Raw genomic sequence first — 20,040 nt, 5'->3', positions numbered from 1 at the left:
ACACTATAGGGCTGTTATACCAATTAAATAAAATCAGTATCAACAAGTAATCCGTCTTGCCATTATCAAAATCCATTTACAATTGCCTAAATAATATTATGAGATTATTGTTCTAAATATAACATTCCGAATATAGAAATAAATTAAATTATAAAATTAAAAATTAATTTCAATAAAATAAAAAAAATTATATACCATTATATATTAAACTCAAACTGACAGAAAGTTGTAACAAGTAAATCCTTGTCCTTGCAACTGATTCATTTAAACCAGTTGATTTATTCATGAAAGAAGTAAATGTCCACTGATTATATGAAGGAGTCATTGAATCATTGGGCACTATCATACATCCGGCACAATGCGGCGCCATGTGCAACACTCACATTTTTTGCTATTTCAGCCCGACGCAGTTATCATTTTCACGCCCTGCGCAGTAAATGCGCTTGAACCCATCCATTTGCCCATGGGTGTGCTGGTCTGAAAATGAGGTGTGTTCAGGGGCATTGTTGCTGCGTCATCGACCAACAAAAACCTGGCCTAAAGTCAATAGGGTAGTATTTTTTGTGTTATTTAAAGGGTGTGCTAGTAATTTGCACCTATAGACATGTGCACAACTTGCATACACTCTGCTTATTTCACACTCAGGACACAAACATGGTTAAATAACCTGTGCACCTTTTCCTTAGGGCCCACTGACTCATTGGAAAAAATAGAGTAAATAGGTAAAAAAGAGCAAAAACCTGTTGTGTCTAAAAATAAACGTAATGTTTTTCGTTCATTTTGCAATCGTGCTGATATTCACGAAACTGGCACTCCTGCTCGTGTGATATTGCTTAACTATATTATAAACACAAAATACAACAGCTCGTACAAGGGCAATTCATATCTTGAATTTTGGGGGCATTTTTATTCATTTTGGTGGCATTTCCGAACGTACACAATGTTTTTACGTCAACATCCGACTAGCTTGTTTGTTGTTATGCTTAATTGAGGGCTATTGCCTAAGTTAGGCTGGCTGTATTGGTTTAATTTCGCAGCTGTGATAAACAGCTTTGAGCAGACCACAATGGTTATCAGACTGTCACCAGTGAGGGTAAATCCGGGAGATGTGGATGCTGCTCGCCTGCCCTGCATGCTGAAGCCAAGGGATGTTGGAGAGTTTGAGGGGCTTGTGCATTCTCACTTTAAACACAAAACTAAAATACAATATAAAGAAAAAAAATAATGTCTTGCAAAAGGGCACTTATCTAGTCAGAGGGAAAAGGGCAGATGTTTGAGCACCACTTGGGGTCTATCTGTGCACGTGCCTGGAGCTTGGCAATGTTTAGTAAAATGGCTGCTAACTGAAAAGAGACTTATTGTACTGTTGATAAACTAGAGCACAAGCATTGTATGTGCATCGATATGCTGACAGAATCCAGTGCTTAATTTTACTACGTCACTGTTTAGCATTAAATGTTGCAAGACTGTGACGGCCAGTCCTCATTATGTTTCTGACTTATAAATGTAGGTTTTATACAAATCACATGACTTTATGCATAAGTTTGTCCATTTGGCTTTCTAATTGTCTGGCTCACCTAGAAGACAAAGAGGAATTCCTTTGCTTTTCTTGGTATTTTACTGTGTGTGTGTGCATGTGCATGTGTGTGTGTGTGTGTGTGTGTGTGTGTGTGTGTGTGTGTGTGAAATATCAGGACACAAATGTGTAAAATGACATGGGTATGACATAGGTATTACAAGGAGAGGGTGAAATATGAGGACATTCCCCATGTCCCCACTTTTCAAAATGCTTATAAATCATACAGGATGAGTTTTTTTGAGAAAGTAAAAATGCAGAATGTTTCCTGTGATGGGTAGGTTTAGGGGCTGGGGCAGTGTAAGGGGATAGAAAATAAAGTTTGTACAGTATAAAAACCATTACATCAATGGAATGTCCCCACATTTCACAAAAACTGTGTGTCAGTCAAAACAATTATCCAGATGTTTTAAAAAACAGTGTTATAATGTTTTCCAAGACTAACTACACTATCATTCAAGATTTCTGTTTTTGAAAGAAGTATCATGCTCATTAAGGCTGCATTTATTTGATCAAAAAGACAGAAAACAGTACAATTTTAAAATATTATTACAGTTTAAAAGAAGTGATTATTGTTTTGCATTATTCCAGTCTTTAGTGTCACATGATCTTTCAGAAATAATTCAAATATGATGATTTGCTGCTCAAAATTGTTTAATATTATCACAGTTGAGTTGCTGAACAGACAGTTCAAAAGAACAGCAATTATATGAAAGTTTTGTAACAGTGGAAAAGTCTTTACTGTCACTTTTGATCAATTGAATGCATCCTTGCTCAATAAAAGTATTATATATATATATATATATATATATATATATATATATATATATATATATACATATATATATACATATATATATATATATACATATATATATACATATATATATATATATACATATATATATACATATATATATATATATACATATATATATATATATATATATATATATATATATATATATATATATATATATATATATATACACCTTATATACATATCTTACTGACCCCGAATATGTGAATGGTCCGGCCTGTATTTGATATTTTGTTCATCATATCTGCTTCAGTAATGACCACACAGATATAATTCTCTATTTGATAAATGTATAACACACACTTACACAATCTGCAATAGCAAAACCTCAATGGATTCATTGCCAATACCTTTTGTGTAAACTCTGTACAAAATGTACCAGCGTGTTTGTGTCCATAGGTAGATGTATAGCATGAACCATTTTCTTCTAGGAAAGTACACAGTCATGTCTTTATCTTGTGCTGTACTGTTTGTACGGTGTGACACAGTCTGTCCTTATCATTGCATGAGACTTTTAACATCTGTTGTGCACTTCAAAGAACCTTCTCAAGGCTGCTTATGACATCTGGGATATTTTCACCAGGACACTTGGTCATCAACTATTACTTTCATATTAGGTGGCTTTAAAACTACCATGTACTAACATTTAAATGAATAATTTGATACAATGAACTTATTGTGACATACACGTTTTTACATTGTAAAAACACCTGCATGTAATTACATCTGTAATTCATTTCTGTTGTTATATTTATAATCACACTTCCTTTAAACTTACCCATACCACCACGCCTGTCTCTAAATCTACCCGTATCCCACCTCAATATCAGCAAAAGTGTGCAATACAATATGAACACAGTACATACATTGTACTTATTAAGACCACCTAATATAAAGTGGGACCATATTTGTATATGCCAAACTCACATTTTAAATGTAATCTCTCGATGACATAAACAATTATTTCTTACTTTAATACCACACACATCAGACAAGATGTTTAATCACACTTCTGTATGGTCCCCAATACTGGCAACATATTGCATGTCACTGATATTGACACATTAAACCATGCAAAGTCTTAATCATCTGCCGGATGTCTATATACCGGGACATTTGACCACCACCCCCCCAAAAAACATCTACTTATGTTAAAGGAAACATTTTAAAACCCTGAGGAGATTCACATATGCCAGTCCACATATCATCTAATAATGAATATTTTAGGAGTGCTTTGTATGAAATGCAACCTGGGGGCCAGACCAAAATTTTCTGTTGTTTTTTGTTTTGTTTTGTTTTTTGTCACCTGCGTCACTGAATTCTTGTGAAGTACATTTATTAAAAATACACCTTTTTGTCATAGATTTCAGTGTTTTGTCAGACAATATGTAGGAAGTTGATCATTTAAAAAAGCCATTGACAAAAACAGCTAACAGGATGCTCATGTATATGATATGTTTACATCAGCAGCATTTGGTGGAAACCCCTGGTCAATGGGATGAAAATTCTGTCAACATTTTCTCAACACATAAAATAAGATATTTTAAATGACGTCTCAGTGTTTTTGTCTAAACAGTGTTAGAATAAGGTTATTAATATGGACAGCTGGAAAAATATTTAAAATCTCTTCACATATTGACATTTTGGCCTTTAGTAAATAATGACAGAACTTTTATATTTGGGTGAGACCAAAACACTGGCTATTATGCAAGTTCAATCCTAGACTACAAAATAACTGTGGGACCAGGCTTGCTTTATCTATTCTATCAGCTATTATGGCTAAAAATAAGCCTGCAAAATGACACATAACACAGAGTGACCCAATAACATCTCAGGTTACTCACGTAACTTATGTTCTCTGAATACAGAACAAGAAGCTGCATAGTGACGCATATGGGGAACGCCCTCGTTGCCATTGTCTAAAGCCTTTATAGAATCACGCCAATTCATTGGCTGATGGTGCAGCGGCGCCCCTCCAGCTCAACACCTTTGAGCTATACTGGCGCGCACGCCATCTTCTCCCCAGATTTCTCTGCCGAACAAGGCGGCTTGGCGGCAATGCGGGGAGCTTTGGCAGTGTACGCAGCATCTCTTTACCTATTCAAAGAACATAGGTTACGTGAGTAACCTGAGACGTTCTCTTTCATTGGTTCACTTAATGCTACGTAGTGACACATATGGGAAACGGTATACCACACACACCAAGCTAAAGTGTTGCTGCTGCAGTCTGACACGAACGTTGGGTAGATCTGAATGGCTGGATTTAAGCCAACAGAACATGCAAATCCGGAGCCATGTCAAGATCCAAACTATAGAATCTGACAAAGGTGTGCGGTGAGGACCAACCTGCGGCCACACAAATGTCCTCCAAGAGAGCCCACTTGTAAAGTGCCTAAGAAGAGGCCACACCTCTTGTAGAGTGTGCACGAATGCCAAGAGGTGAAGGAACCTCTCAACCTTGTAAGCTAAAGAGATAGCCTCTGTCACCCAATGTGAAATTCTCTGCTTCAACGCGGCAAGCCCATGATGGCCCGGCTCTGAAACACACCAGCAATTGGTTAGACTTCCTCCAACCACCCGAACGGTCCACGTACAGTTTTAATGCCCTAACCAGGCAGAGCAAATGTAGCTTTTCGTGCTTAAAAGAGGCGAAAGGCGGGGGCTGGAGGGTGGTGACTTGCGAGCGAAATGAGGTGGACAAAACCTTGGGCACATACCCCGGCCTGGGCCTTAAAGAAACTTTAACCAGCCCAGGAGCAAAGTCCAAGCAAGTCTCACTAACAGAGAGAGCTTGCAAGTCCCCTACTCGCTTCAAGGAAATTAGAACCTATAAAAGAGAAACATTAAGAGTCAGAATCCACTCTAATGGTTCAAAGGGAGCCCCTGTCAACCCCTCCAGGACAATCGACAAGTCCCAGCAGGGCACATCAGGGAAGCGAACTGGTCTCAGGCGCCTGATCCCTCTCATAAAGGACGAGACTAGTCTATGTTTCCCCAAAAGGACATCATCTGACTCCCTGTGAGCAGTGATACACTCTGAGCATAGTAGCCGCCCCGGCTGCAAACCTCTCCTGCAGGAATTACAGTACCGAACCGAACCGACCCGACAGGGCATTCGACTGGACTTATAGCATGGGCTGAGCACCATGCCTGAAAAACTTTCCACTTCGAAGAATAAAGCTTCCTTGTAGAGGGGGCCCTGGCATTAGCAATGGTATCCTGAACGTCCGCAGGAAGACCCGGACTCAAGACGGATGGCCTTTGATGGGCCACACCCACATTTTCCAAATCTCGGGACGAGGATGCCAGATCCTGCCCTAAAGCTGGGAGAGCAGGTCCTCTCTAACTGGAATCTCCCAAGGAGGGGAGTCCAGAAGTAGAACCAGCTCTGAGAACCACATCTGAGATGGCCAGAATGGTGCCACCAGCAGGAGATTGGCTCCACTCTCTCTCCAGCTGAGCAGAACTGACGGAATCAACTTAATGGGCAGGAACACATAGAGCCTCGGCCAGGGATGAGCGAACGCATCCCCTCCCAACGGGGCTGGAGGGCTTAGAGAGAACCAAAGCGGGCATTGGGACGACTCTTTCGTGGTGAAGAGGTCCACCTCCGGTCTGCCGAACCTCTCCCAAATTTGGGATACTGTGAGAGGATTCAGCATCCATTCCCCTGACTTGAGTTTCTGACTTGAAAGGAAATCTGCAGCGAGGTTTAGAACTCCGGGGACATGGGCCGCCCTGAGGGACAGGAATTTGCCCTGGGCCTACAGGAAGAGATGACGCGCATGCCTGTCCAGGGTGCGCGACCGTGAGTCCCCTTGGCGAATCACATAAGACACCACCATCATACTAGCTGCGTTTCCATTACCCTTCAAATTGTGCAAATTGAAATTGAAAATACACCCAATGGAAATGCGGCAATTTCGCAAAAACTCCCATGTATCGAAAAAAAGTTATGCTCTCATGAGGTGGTTTTTCAGGCAATTTGAAAAAGTAATTTGTAGCAAAACTGAAGAAGCAAAAAAGACTTGAAGCTGGATTCTGCTTTTGAAACTGCAAACGATTCCTAAGTAAATTTTTATTTTAATTAATTGCAATCCTGACTCTTTTGTCTTCATTTCTCCACTACTGGTCCTGGGTCATAAGCTGTTAACCCCTAACAATAGGGATGCGCAATGCGCATTTCAGATGTTTATTTCATTTGTTTTTGAGTCCCCATCTCCTATAGTTCTTTGAGTTTCTCCTGTCTTATAAAACCAATGCTGCTGCTCATTCTTTTTGCCACTCAGTGGGGCGTAACCGCAGTCACTCCAGCTGACGGTGACGTCACGTACATACCTTTACAGTTCTATGTTTGAAGTTTATGTCATGCCTATCTCAGGAATTTGGGTATCAAACTTATTTCCGAACATTCCAGTGGTAAACACAACATCAGAGGGCGTTCATGTGCAATTTTTAACTGGAAAACTCGTATTTACGATAATTCCGATAGCAGTGTTATCGGAATTATCTTAAATACCAGTTTCCTAGTTAAAATATAGGACATGAATGCCCTCTTAAGCAATAAATTAAATGCAATGAGCTCATAATCACGACTGGGAACTAGGGAAGTTCCAGGAGGATGGATTCTGATTGGTTGTAAATGTTTTTATCATTCATTCTGGATAAAATCATTCTGAAAGTGATTCCAAAGATATAATTTCTCTATATCGTTATAGATGTGTGGTGTGAAGTATTTTTATATTGAGAACGATTATTAGAACTTTACATTTATCTAGTTATCCTCCTTGATGTGAATGGGCCCAGTTATTCTTACTAGCTTCCAGCGTATTTTAAATTTGGCTATAATACTTAAAAATAAAAACTGTTTTAGTTTAAAAACGACACCAGACTATATTCTCCTTAGTTTCCCACCAAGGATTTCAGCCTTTTTTTCAATCATTTCATTGAGACTACAGAGATTCTTTATTTTTGTTTTAAAATGGAAGAATTCATCATTATTGAAGTCACTTTATATATGAATTGCTTTTTAATGTACTTCTGTATGACCCATTTCAGTGGTGGCCAAAATTACTATTTAAAGAGGTACTTTTATCAATTGCTCACCCAAATCTAAACCTGCACGAAATTCTTTCTTCTGTTGAACACAAAAGAAGTTATTTTGACGAATGTAGGTAACCATAATATGGAAGTCAATGAGGTCCATCAACTATTTGGTTAGGCATATCCTTCAAAATATCTTCGTGGGCATTTAGTCTTGAATGTGGCCCACTCATCAAAGCGTTTGAAAAAGAGGGTCAAAAACAGGATAAAAAATAGCTTATTACTTCTAAATTAGAATGTTTTTGATGTAAAATCATTATAAGCAGACCTCAGTGAATATTTTTAGATTTACCCGTTTCAGAAGTGGTTGTAAAAAAGGGAATAATCAATGGAAATAAATCTCACTTTTATTTCTAGACTTTTATGCCAATATTGCAGTTTTATTATTTAATGACATATGGAACTGAGCAGGTGCAATATGTACAAAATCAAACATACAGACAAATGAAACGGATCTAATTCTCCTTGTTTCACATTGGGGCACATGATCCTAACATCAGCGACCCATTAAGGACTGAGATTGCTACCATACTGATACCTCTGAACATTATAACTAGAACAGACCAAGAAGGAAAAAAGGAAAGAGTGCAAAAAAAAGACTGACAAACGGGAAGTGAAAGCTTAAGAAGGGTGGAGGATGAGCTGCACACATAAGCCTAGCAAGGAGCATCAAATTAGGCACAGCAGGATTGCTTTGCATGGAAAGTGACTGTAAGCAACTAATCTAGACAAACGTGGCTTTCTCGAAGTGCGAAACCAGCAGAGAGGGTGAATTACCGAACTAAAACGATCCTAGAGGCATAATAACTTGACGCTACAAAACTCTCCCGATGGTTAAAAGTTCCCATTTAAGCCTTTGAATACATATTCACGTCCAAAAGGCAAAGCAAAACAACATTATGACCAACTTAAGCTCTTTGTGGAACTAGAGAAGCGCTACTACAGTACGCATTTATTCCCATCCTTCTCTCTTCTAGAACTATTGTGATATCATTGAAAAGCTGCCTCTGGTGCCATGTTTGAAAAGCAGTGCATGGAAATGTAAGTATAAGACATTTGGCATATCACCTATACATTGATCAGAGCTCATTAAGAACTAATAAAAAAAAAGTTGTTTTGGAAGAGCAAAGTTAATGGAGATTTCTAAAAACAACAGAAAGACCAACTATTTGTTCACACAGATTTGCCATTAAATGTTTTTAAGGCTCTGGCACATGACCTCTACATACATGGAACTGGAAAATGTTTCCGTAGCTTTCCATTGCTTTAAACTGACAAGACAAATTATACAATGCAAATTCATAGATTTCGTTGTCCTCCAATTGTCTGTGCAACTTAAATACACAGCTCGAAATGTCTGAACAAAGCCTTCATTCTAAAGCTCAACACCTTCAAAAACCGTAAAAAGTAAAAAACCACAAGATTGTCAATTTGTTTGTTCAGAGAGCAACATAATGCACTTTACCACCATAACACCATGGTAAGGGAGGGGTAGAGCTGAGCAAATCCACAGAGGCAGCCATCAGAGTGACGGAGCGCTTCAGAAATGTTCTCACTGTAAACGATGATATAATCACGCTATTTTCAACGAAAACATGATAAAGTCAAACGGAATTGATGGTCTGAAATAATCACTTCTTTCGGTTGTGTGGGAGCTGTTTCAATGATGCGGTATCATTTCAAGGCGGACTGGCTTAAAGCACTTGTTTTTGTCTTTTTGGGTCGTGATCCCATATAAATCAAGGGAAGCATTCGTATAATAATGTTTTTTGTTTTTTTTAAACGCATTGCTTGAACGAAAGCTCTCACAATGACGAATCAAAAACCATCAAATAGGCTACGAGAAATTAAACCAGTGCCATCTTCCGCCAAATGGAAGAAACGAAAGAATCCTTGGAAACCGAGTGCAAGAGCTTAAGGTATAACTACCTCATGGAAGATTTTTGCAAAGAGGACTTTTTTTTTTTTAGCAAAATAAGATGGATGATTATGATAATGATGAAAAGAAAAATCTTGTGGAGGCAACAAGTGATTTTTTTTCCTTTCTTTTTTTTTTTTGCAGAAACATTCAAGTTACAGTTTTCCCCGAAATAAACTACATTATAGGCCTACAATGCTGGAGTATTGCCTTATTTGACGAGTCGCCTACTTGTACTACACTACAGATTCTCCAAGTGAGGAAGACAGCGCGCGAATCTACAAATCTACCAAAAGGGTGTCTGATTAAATTAGAATGAAGAAGAAGAAGAAGCAGAGGAGAAAGAAGAAAGTGAATATGACTCTAGTTGAGCCAGCTGTTCTTCATGACCACATACGTTGTGGATCAGGCTGGTGAAAAATCAGTGGCTATATCCACAGACCAAGACACACACAAAGTGACCTATACAGTATTGCTGTATGCTTACATATTTGAGACACACACACACACACACACACACACACACACATTTTAAAGGCCATGAACTTTCCATGATATCCGGACATTAGCATACAAGGTAAGGACAAACTCGGACACTAAACACCCAACCGTTTTGACGGGAAACACCACGAACATAACTGGGTTAAGAGCCACAGACACATGAAAAAAAATGGCTGAATGGTTTCTCTTTTTCTTTCTTTCGTAGTTTTTACTTTCTTTCCTTTTTTATTTATTTTTTCTATTATTATTTTTTACAAATGGATGCATAAAATTCAAAAGTTAAATTACTGTACATAAAAAAAGAAAGTCACAAAACACTATTAGTGCTGGTTGATGGGTTCATTACAGCTAGGTTGTTTTTTTTTTGTGTTTTTTTTTAAATCATACTAGTCTACTAGTTGGTGAGACACCAAGGCCACGATAAATCAATGACCAATGGAGTAAAGCTTCCTACTTTTGGTGTGCGAGAGGCCACAAATCTCAACATACTCTTCAAATATTCAAAAAACACCAATGCAATATAATATCTTTGGGTATGTTCGTATCTATTACACATTTAGATCTTTTAAATCCGAAAGAAAAATTACAAGTTTAGGGAGTTTAAATATAAAAAATAAAATAAAAATCGCATGTAAAATGTTCAAAATTCAAGGCTTGGTTCCTCGGGTCGCGTTTGTAAACCTCCTTTTGAAGGGGTGAACTAAAGCGGGAACCTTTGTTCCAGTAAGGCCACATCTAATGGTAGAGCATGTCTCCAAATCATCTGTTTTTGAGAGCATTTCAAATTTTACAAAATGCTAATGGAAGGTTCAGGAAGACAAAAAAACTTGGGATTTTTTAGAAAGGAAACATTAGAAAACGGCACTAAAACTGTAGGGGTCTAAACTCGTGTCAGAACATGACCGTTATCCTACAACTATCTAACTACAGTGAACTTTCTGATATTGATATGTGAGAACCTAACGTGCGCCCTGGAGCAAATGAACCATGGCTACCGTTATCGAAGAGCCTCTATATTGTATTTTCTGGGTTATATTCCAAAATAAGACATAGAAAGATGGCATTGTTCCTTTTGTGAGATCTAGACACGTCGATGATGAAATGCTTAAAGGAAGCGTAGCGCATATTGTAATGCAGGCAAGGCAGAGGCATTGCTTAAAGCTCTTTTTTTTAAAGACTTCATAAAAACGAATGATAAAAAAAACCTCTGAGTTTCTCCCAAATAGAAAAGAAAAACAACTAAAACCGTATGGAAAAGAAAAGCAACGTTATTATAAAATACAAAGTATCAAAACGGATGGAGTCCAAGCGAACAGATCTGTATGAAAGTATCTATATACAGGAAAAAAATAGGTGAAGCTCAGAGGAGGAATAGAACCTATTTGGTAACAAAGGCGTACTATAATGTTTGATATAAAAAAGGTATGGAGAAAAAAAAAGTACCTTTACTAAAGCTTATACAATATCCTTGGTCCACTGTCATCTCACAATTTCAATATGACCCTTTTCCTAAGAGTTTAGACCTCCCAGGCTATGATACATCTCACCCAGTCGCACACACACAGACCAGAAGGAAGAAACATCATTTTCAGTCGACGGCTGAAGTATCATTGCTGTGGTCTTGTCTCCATGTCTTGTACACCTGTTGAAAGGCGCTGGTGTTTCCTCTCAGGCATTGTCTATTGCTAGCACCAGACCGGCTCCTTAGAGAAAACCACAAGAGGGCGCAGGAGAACCGTCTCTGAAATATTTTGTCCCCACCACAGGTATTTGCCTTCTTTCCCCATTTATCCCTTGATTTCCATCTCCGCTTTTAAGGGATTTTATTTTGAAATTCAATATGCAGCACTTTTACAAACAGTTTGTAGTCTTCTGTTTTACGTTGTGAGTTTGTGAGCAGTGCTGCGTGTGTTATAACACCACAGCCGCGGCTGCATTAGAGGATGAAGCTGTGACGGCGTTAGACGTGCTGTTGCCACCGTAGGGTGTCGTTTCTCCAGGCCCTCCCGCGCTGTTGCCGGTCGTGGAAAGTAAGCTGGTATTACCTGCTCGCAGGATGGCGCCGGCCGCGCTGCAGTGCGGACGGGGACCGGGTTCAGGCGTGTATGTGAACGTGAGCGTCGTGGAATAGATGATACCGTCGTTTCGGACCAGCGTTACGGGGACCTGCACCGGCTGCCGCACCCACCGCCAGCCCTCGCGGAACGCCGAGATGTCTGGGACGACACAGAGCATGCTCTCCCCACACCTTCAGAGGAAATATAATGTCTATTAATAATTCAGACTGACAACGCCTGCAATGTTTAACTGACAGCAGTAATAAAAGTACTTTTTTTCTTTTCTTTAACTACCACATAAGAATTGAATACAGATTAAACAAAACATGTGGGGTCTAGTTCCCTTCAGATTTTACAAGGAAGAGGCACTTCATTCAACCTACAACCTGTCAAATCTTAACATGCCATTTACTGTTGTATTTAACAGGTTTGTAAGGATTTAGGACTCTCTTGTAAAAAAAGAAGAGCACTTACTTGAATGTGCATTTGTAGTGCACTTAAAACCATAAAAGTTTTTTTGGTAACACTTTATTTTACAGTGTCCCTGTTGTATTTCTTACATGTACTTACTACAGTAATTGCAGTAAATTATGTATAATTAGCCTACAAGTAACTAACCCTAAACCGAACCCCAACACTAATTAAACGAACTTGTCTTAAAGAAGGGACGAACTTATCTTAATTAATATTACCCCGTACTTATTTGGGTCCTACTTTATATTAGGTGGCCTTAACTACAATTTACTTACATTAAAAAAAGAAGTGCAATGTACTTATTGTATTCATATTGTATTGCAAAACACTTTTGCTGATACTGAGGTGGGATACGGGTAGAGTTAGAGACAAGTGTGGTGGTATGGGTAACTACAGAAATTAATTACAGAAAAGATTACATAAAAAAAGTTGTTTTATTTAACTAATTCAATTCAAAAAGTGAAACTTGTACATTATATTCATTCATTACACACAGACTGATATATTTCAAATGTTTATTTCTTTTAATTTTGATGATTATAACTGACAACTAAGGAAAATCCCAAATTGGGTATCTAAGAAAATTAGAATATTGTGAAAAGGTTCACACCTGTGCCACACACTAAACATTTACATTTATGCATTTAGCAGAAGCTTTTATCCAAAGCGACTTACAACTCAGGAGTACAGGAAACAATCCGTCAAGAAGAGGCAAAGAAACGCAAAAAGTGCCCTAAATACCAAGATTTGTACACTACTCAGAGTAGCAAAAACTAGAAAAGGGAAGAAGAAAAGAGAAGTAGAGGGGAGATTTTTTTTTATTTTTATGTAAGATTAAGTGCTCATGGAAGAGATGAGTTTTACCTGTCTTTTGAATGAAGCGAGAGATTCTGTCGTGCGTATGGAGGATGGAAGATCGTTCCACCAACCAGGAACAATGAAAGAAAAAGTCCTGGAGAGGGATTTCATGCCTCTCTGTGATGGTACCACAAGCCTTCGCTCATTAGCTGAGCGAAGGCTTCTGGTGAGGATGTAGACTCATAGGAGTGAGTCGAAGTATGCGGGTGCTAAGCTTGTGGAAGATCCATAAGCAAGAGTCAGGGCTTTGAATTTGATCCGGGCAGCGAGTGGTAGCCAATGCAGAGAGATGAATAGAGGTGTGACATGAGCCATTTTGGGCTCATTGAATACAAGACGTGCCGCAGCGTTCTGGATCATTTGTAGCGGTTTGATTGCACAAGATGGAAGTCCCGCCAGAAGCACATTGCTATAGTCAAGTCTAGAAATTACCAGGGCTTGGACAAGAAGCTGTGTTGCATGCTCTGTAAGGAACGGTCTGATTTTCCTGATGTTGTGCAATGCAAACCTGCATGACCGAGCTGTCTTTGAGATGTCGTCTTTGAAGGACAGCTGGTCATCAAAGATTACTCCAAGATTTCTGACCGACCCTGAAGGGGTAATCAAAGATTAACCTAGCTGAATGGTAAAATCGTGTTGTATGGTCGGATTAGAAGGGAAAACAAGCAGCTCAGTCTTTGCTAGATTGAGCTGCAGGTGATGTTTTTTCATCCATGCTGAGATGTCTGCCAGACAGCTTGAGATTCGTGCAGCTACTGTGGGATCATCTGGTTGAAAGGAGAGGTAGAGCTGTGTCTCATGATATGAGAGTCCATGTGCCTGAATGATGGGTCCCAATGATGTAGTGTAAATGGAGAAGAGGAGAGGTCCAAGCACTGAGCCCTGAGGAACCCCCGTGGTCAGTTGATGTGTTTTGGAGTAGAACACTAAAGACACCTGGTGCCACACTCCAATCAGCTAATTAACCCAATGCTCCTGCAAAGGCCTTTAAATGGTCTCTCATTCTAGTTCTGTAGGCTACACAATCATGGGGAAGACTGCTGACTAGACAGCTGTCCAAAAGACAACCTTGCACAAGGAGGGCAAGACACAAAAGGTTATTGCAAAAGAGGCTGGCTGTTCACAGAGCTCTGTGTCCAAGCACATTAATAGAGAGGTGAAGAGAAGGAAAAGATGTGGTAGAAAAAAGTGTACAAGCAATAGGGATAACCGCACCCTGGAGAGGACTGTAAAACAAAACCCATTCAAAAATGTGGGGGATATTCACAAAGAGTGGACTGCAGCTGGAGTCTGTGCTTCAAAAAAACACTATGCACAGACGTAAGCGAGACATGGGTTTCAGCTGTCGCATTACTTGTGTCAAGTCACTCTTGAACAACAGACAGTGTCAGAAGAGTGTTGTCTAGGCTTAAGACAAAAAGTACTGGACTGTTGCTGAGTGGTCCAAAGTTATGTTCTCTGATTAAAGTAAATTTTACATTTCCTTTGGAAATCAGGGTTCCAGAGAGGCACACAATCCACGTTGCTTGAGGTCCAGTGTAAAGTTTCCACAGTCAGTAATGGTTTGGGATACCATGTCATCAGCTAGTGTTGGTCTACTGTGTGAGGTCCAAGGTCAACGCAGCCGTATACCAGGAAGTTTTGGAGCACTTCATGTTTCTTGCTGCTGACCAATTTTATGTAGATGCAGATTTAATTTTCCAACAGGATTTGGCATCTGCACACAGTGGCAAAGCAACCAGTACCTAGTTTAAGGACCATGGTATCCCTGTCCTTGATTGGCCAGCAAACTTGCCTGACCTTCACCCAATAGAAAATCTATGGGGTATTGTGAAGAGGAAGATGCGATATGCCAGACCCAACAATGCAGAAGAGCTGAAGGCCACTATCAGAGCATCCTGGTCTCTCATAACACCTGAGCAGTGCCACAGACTGATCGACTTCATGCCACGCCGCATTGCTGCAGTAAATCAGGCAAAAGGAGACCCAACTAAGTATTGAGTGCTGCACATGCTCATACTTTTCATGTTCATACTTTTCAGTTGGCCAAGATTTCTAAAAATCCTTTCTTTATATTGGTCTTAAGTAATATTATAAATTACTGAATTTGAGATTTTTTTCTTAGTTGTCAGTTATAATAAACAAAATTAAAAGAAATAAACATTTGAAATACATCAGTCTGTGTGTAATGAATATAATATAATTTTCACTTTTTGAATGGAATTAGTTTAATAAATCAACTTTTTGATGATATTCTAATTATATGACCAGCACTTGTATATATTTAAGTACTGAGTAATATTAATTAACAACAATTACTTACTATAGAGTTAAGGTAGGATTGGGGTTTGGTTTGGCATTATTTACTGTTATTACTATGGTAAGTACATGTAACATGTAACAAGGACACTGTAAAATAAAGTGTTACCAAAAACTCTACCAGCAGATAATATATTAACAAAATAACATTTTCATGACTGTTTATTAACACATTTAAGTACACTTTTAAAAAGTGCACTTTGTAATAATGTCAAAGTTATAGTTGGATAATAATATATATCGTAATAGTTGAACCCACTTTATATTAGGTGGCCTTAACTACTATGTACTAACATTTAAATTCATAATTTGATACAAGGCACTTACATGTTTTTACATTGTACTTCAATTTTAAAAATGACCTGCATCTAATTACCTCAGTAATTTTATTTATTTAGTTACATTTATAATTGCACTGTTGTTACTTACTTCCCTTACACCTAACCCTACCCTTAAACTTACCCATACAACCACACCTGTCCTTAACTTTACCCGTATCCACCTCAAAAGTGTTGCAATACAATATGAACACAATAAGTACATTGCACTATTTTATGTAAGTACATAGTAGTTAAGGCCTCCTAATAAAACTGGTAAAATGTTGCTGTAAGTCATGATGACCAGTAAAATAAGCACCTCATACTATAAAGGTCTATATGAAATTGTAAAGAGAACTGTTATGGCATAAGAGTACGAGTAATTACAGTCCCTGACAAAAGTCTTGTCGCTTATCTATTTTCTAGAAATACCTGATATTAACCTGACTTTTAATTAATTCATTGGTGTTAGAAATAGCTCATATGAAAAGCTAAAACCCTCCCAAATGATGTTTAATGCACTGAAATAAATAATTTTCACAGAAAAAAATATTTATCATTTAATCAAGACAGAAAGGTCAAATTTTGGCAAGACAAAAGTTTTGTCGCCTATACAGAAATTGAACAAATTTACTGTAAATACAAAAATATGTCAGCAAATTGAGTTGTGGTGCTGTGAGATTCAAATTTAATATCTTGTATGACTTCCATGAGCTTGAAGGACTGCATCCATGCGGTTTGGCAAGGATTCATACAATTTATTGATGAAGTCATCAGGAACAGCTAAGAAAGCAGTCTTGCATGCCTCCCAGAGTTCATCAATATTCTTTGGTTTCGTCTTCCATGCGTCCTCTTTCATCCTACCCCACATATGCTCAATGATGTTCATGTCTGGTGACTGGGCTGGCCAATCCTGGAGCATCTTGATCTTCTTCGCCTTGAGGAACTTTGATGTGGAGATGGAAGTATACGATGGAGCACCGTCCTGCTGCAGAATTTGGCCTCTTTTATGGTTGGGAATTTAAGAGGTAGCTAAGATTTCTTGGTATTTTAGACTATTGATGTTGCCTTCCACCCTGCAGATCTTTCGCACACCCCCATACTGGATGTAACCCCAGACCATGATTTTTCCGCCACCAAACTTCACTGTTTTCTGGGTGAATCTCGGATCCATTCTGGCTCCAGTAGGTCTCCTGCAATATTTGCGGTGACTGTGGTGTAATTCAACAGAAGATTCATCTGAAAAATCCACCTTCTGCCACTTTTGCAGCGTCCATCCTTTTAGCAGGCTGTGGGCCTTGGCAAATGACACACGGTTTTTCAATTGTCTTTTATTTAGTGCTGGCTTCCGGGCACTGATTCGACCATGGAGGCCATTTCGAGACAGAATCCGACAAACTGTTCTGGTTGACACAGGGACTTCAGGTGACCAGGTCTCTTGGAGCTCTGCTGCAGTGGAAAATGGGCTGGCCTTGGATTTTCAAGCCAACAAACGGTCCTCTCGAGCAGTTGTCTTGTGGGGTCTGCCTGACCTGGGCTTGTCAAAAACGTCTCCAGTCTCTTCAAAAAAAAAATTATCCTCTGTACTTGACGCTGAGACACATTGAAGGTGTCTGCCACATCAGCAGTGGATGGTCTTCAGCCTCTTGATAATCAAAACTTTAGTCTCTGGGTGAATCTTAGGCATGTTTGAAGAGGTCTAGTTGCAGTTGATGTGAAGGTCTAGCGTACTGGGGTTCTTTTTATACACACTTGAGACCTAATTGATTCATTATTAGTCACAGGTGAAGCTCATATGACAAGGTGACAACACTTATGTCTTTGCAAAAATTGACTCAATGGGCTTTACCAAGCTGTGAATATTAGAATACTTTTTGAAAGTTTAGTTTTTCACTGAAACATTATCACAAAAGATGGTGGGATTAAAATGAGCCATTTCTTGTAAAAAAATCTTGATTAGAAATATATTTCAGCAGCACTTTAGGTCAATTTGTACACAAGCGACAAGACTTTTGTCAGGGACTGTAGATTTAAAAGTACTACAGTGCAAATGTATTAAATATACTAATGAAGTACAATTATTGAATCATTTTAAAACCCTATGAAGATCAATCATGTTTATAAACAATATAAATGTATATTAAAGAGCTGTAGTTCCCTGTTTATACCTATTCACTATCCCAGTATAATATTATAATATAAAATTATACATGACATTTCATATCCTCTAGGATTTATAATACCTTTTCCTATATGGCTATATTTTCAAATAATACCCATACCTGTACATGGTTTCAGCCTCTACGTCACCAAACCACACCCGCAGACTAGGAGTGAAGTTCTGTCCTGTCAGCTCCAGCATCGCTACATCTCCGCCACCATTTAACTGCTCAAACACACACAACACACACATGCGGTGTATCAACTGAATGCAGAGACTTGTGAGTGTACAACGCCAGTAAGAGATACAAGCTTCTGTGTGCGTATGTGTTACCTGTAAGCTCTCGACCACAGGCACAGGTGTGACGGGGGTGTGTACAGGGCCCATGCCCTCATAGAACGTGTATTCTGCTTTATCAGTGCTGATGATTGTCCAGGAGGCACCATCATTTATCATCTCTTTATTTGGTTCCTTTGGACATGGAGTAGCCTAAACACACACACACACACACACACACAAATACTGTGAAGTCAAAAATAGCATTCAAAAAAATGTGGCCCGTAAAATACAATCAAATAGTCTTTTATGCAAAATAATCCCTCGATAATCAGGAGTCTTATATCACCCTAAGGGGGTTTATTTTGTAATAAATACAGAATGATGCTTATTAAATGACTACCTAAATAAATAAATATGTGGAGGGGAAATTGCTAAAATATTTTTTTATTAACTTAAAGTAAAGCAAAAATAATGCCTCCACTAAGAAAGTATTAAATCCATAAATAATTTTTAATCTGCCCCTTCAATTTTATGGACTGGTTAACTTACCTTTCAATATAAAGTACAATATCCTCCTCTATTTTAAGTGGCAATTAAAGAAAATCTAAGGAATAAATTGAAGGGAACATAACCTGTCAATATGTTCTCTACATGTAATTGTCTAAGCACTCAATGAGTTATATTAGTTATACTTCAAAGTTTCAAAAAACAATTTCCAACAGATCTCCATTACTTTTTTAATTAATTTGACAAAAATTGCTTATAGTCTGAGATAAGAACTATTCGGATCTTGTGAAAGTGATTTTGTGATTAAAACAAGAACAAATAAGAACAATGAACTCATAAAAATCATCTTAATTCAAAAGTAATTTATATACCAAATGACAGATATTTGTTCTTGTTTTAAGCATAAACTTATTTAATTTTGTTCAATTTCTCAGAAAACAAGACTTTGACTTCATTTTGCATGTCAAGTAAATGTATTTTGATCTAAGGATGTTTTGAAGTTGAATATGAAATCTGTTCTAAAAAAAATTTGTTGTATAGTTTGTTGAGTTTTTACATTTTCTGGACTCTGCTTAACGGTTAAATTACATTTTACTGAATTTTTTGGAGCAAAATTAGGGTGAGTAAATTTTGACAGAATTGAACAAAATTACATTTGAAAATATATTCAAATAGAAAATAGTTATTTTAACGTGTAGCAGTGTTTCACAATTTTAATGTTTTTACTGTATTTAAAAAAATAATAATTCAGAGTTGGTGAGAGTGCAGAGCCCCTCAAGGGACATGGCAATGGAAAAAATTATGTCTCAATGCAAAACGCATGTCTACGCAAATGTATTGACCCTAGAGAGTAACAAAATGCAACTGGAATGTTGCAACAGACAAATATATAGTTTGGTGGTCATTATAAAAAATATATATATATGAATGCTCACAGCTTTCAATACACTTTTACTTAAAGGGGGGGTGAAATGCTGTTTCATGCATACTGAGCTGGGTGACATCAAGCGACTTCAAAGCTTCAGCACAGCATTCCGGGAAGGCAGCGCTGCATTTGAACCGATTTGAACGCAGAAATGACTGGAAGCTTCACAACATACACTTCGGTCGCAAAAGTGGATCTCCACGGTCTCTGCTGTCAGGACTTCAC

General features: G+C 38.3%; 1 protein-coding gene across 2 annotated transcripts in view; it reads right to left on the bottom strand.

Annotated features, from left to right (window-relative positions):
* Positions 1-7,828: 7,828 nt before the first annotated feature.
* rbpjb (recombination signal binding protein for immunoglobulin kappa J region b) overlaps positions 7,829-20,040 on the bottom strand; it is an 88,447-nt gene continuing 76,235 nt past the window's right edge. For both annotated transcript variants that reach the window (XM_067437337.1, XM_067437335.1), the window contains exons 9-11: positions 18,438-18,593; positions 18,226-18,329; positions 7,829-12,166 (exon numbers count right to left, since the gene is read on the bottom strand). In XM_067437337.1, the coding sequence (XP_067293438.1) occupies positions 11,830-12,166; positions 18,226-18,329; positions 18,438-18,593 (597 nt within the window). In that variant the 3' untranslated portion in view covers positions 7,829-11,829. The remainder of the gene's footprint in view (positions 12,167-18,225; positions 18,330-18,437; positions 18,594-20,040) is intronic.

The sequence above is a fragment of the Pseudorasbora parva genome, chromosome 1 (assembly GCF_024679245.1).
Source record: "Pseudorasbora parva isolate DD20220531a chromosome 1, ASM2467924v1, whole genome shotgun sequence".
NCBI lineage: Eukaryota > Metazoa > Chordata > Actinopteri > Cypriniformes > Gobionidae > Pseudorasbora > Pseudorasbora parva.
This window is presented reverse-complemented; position numbering and strand designations above follow the sequence as displayed.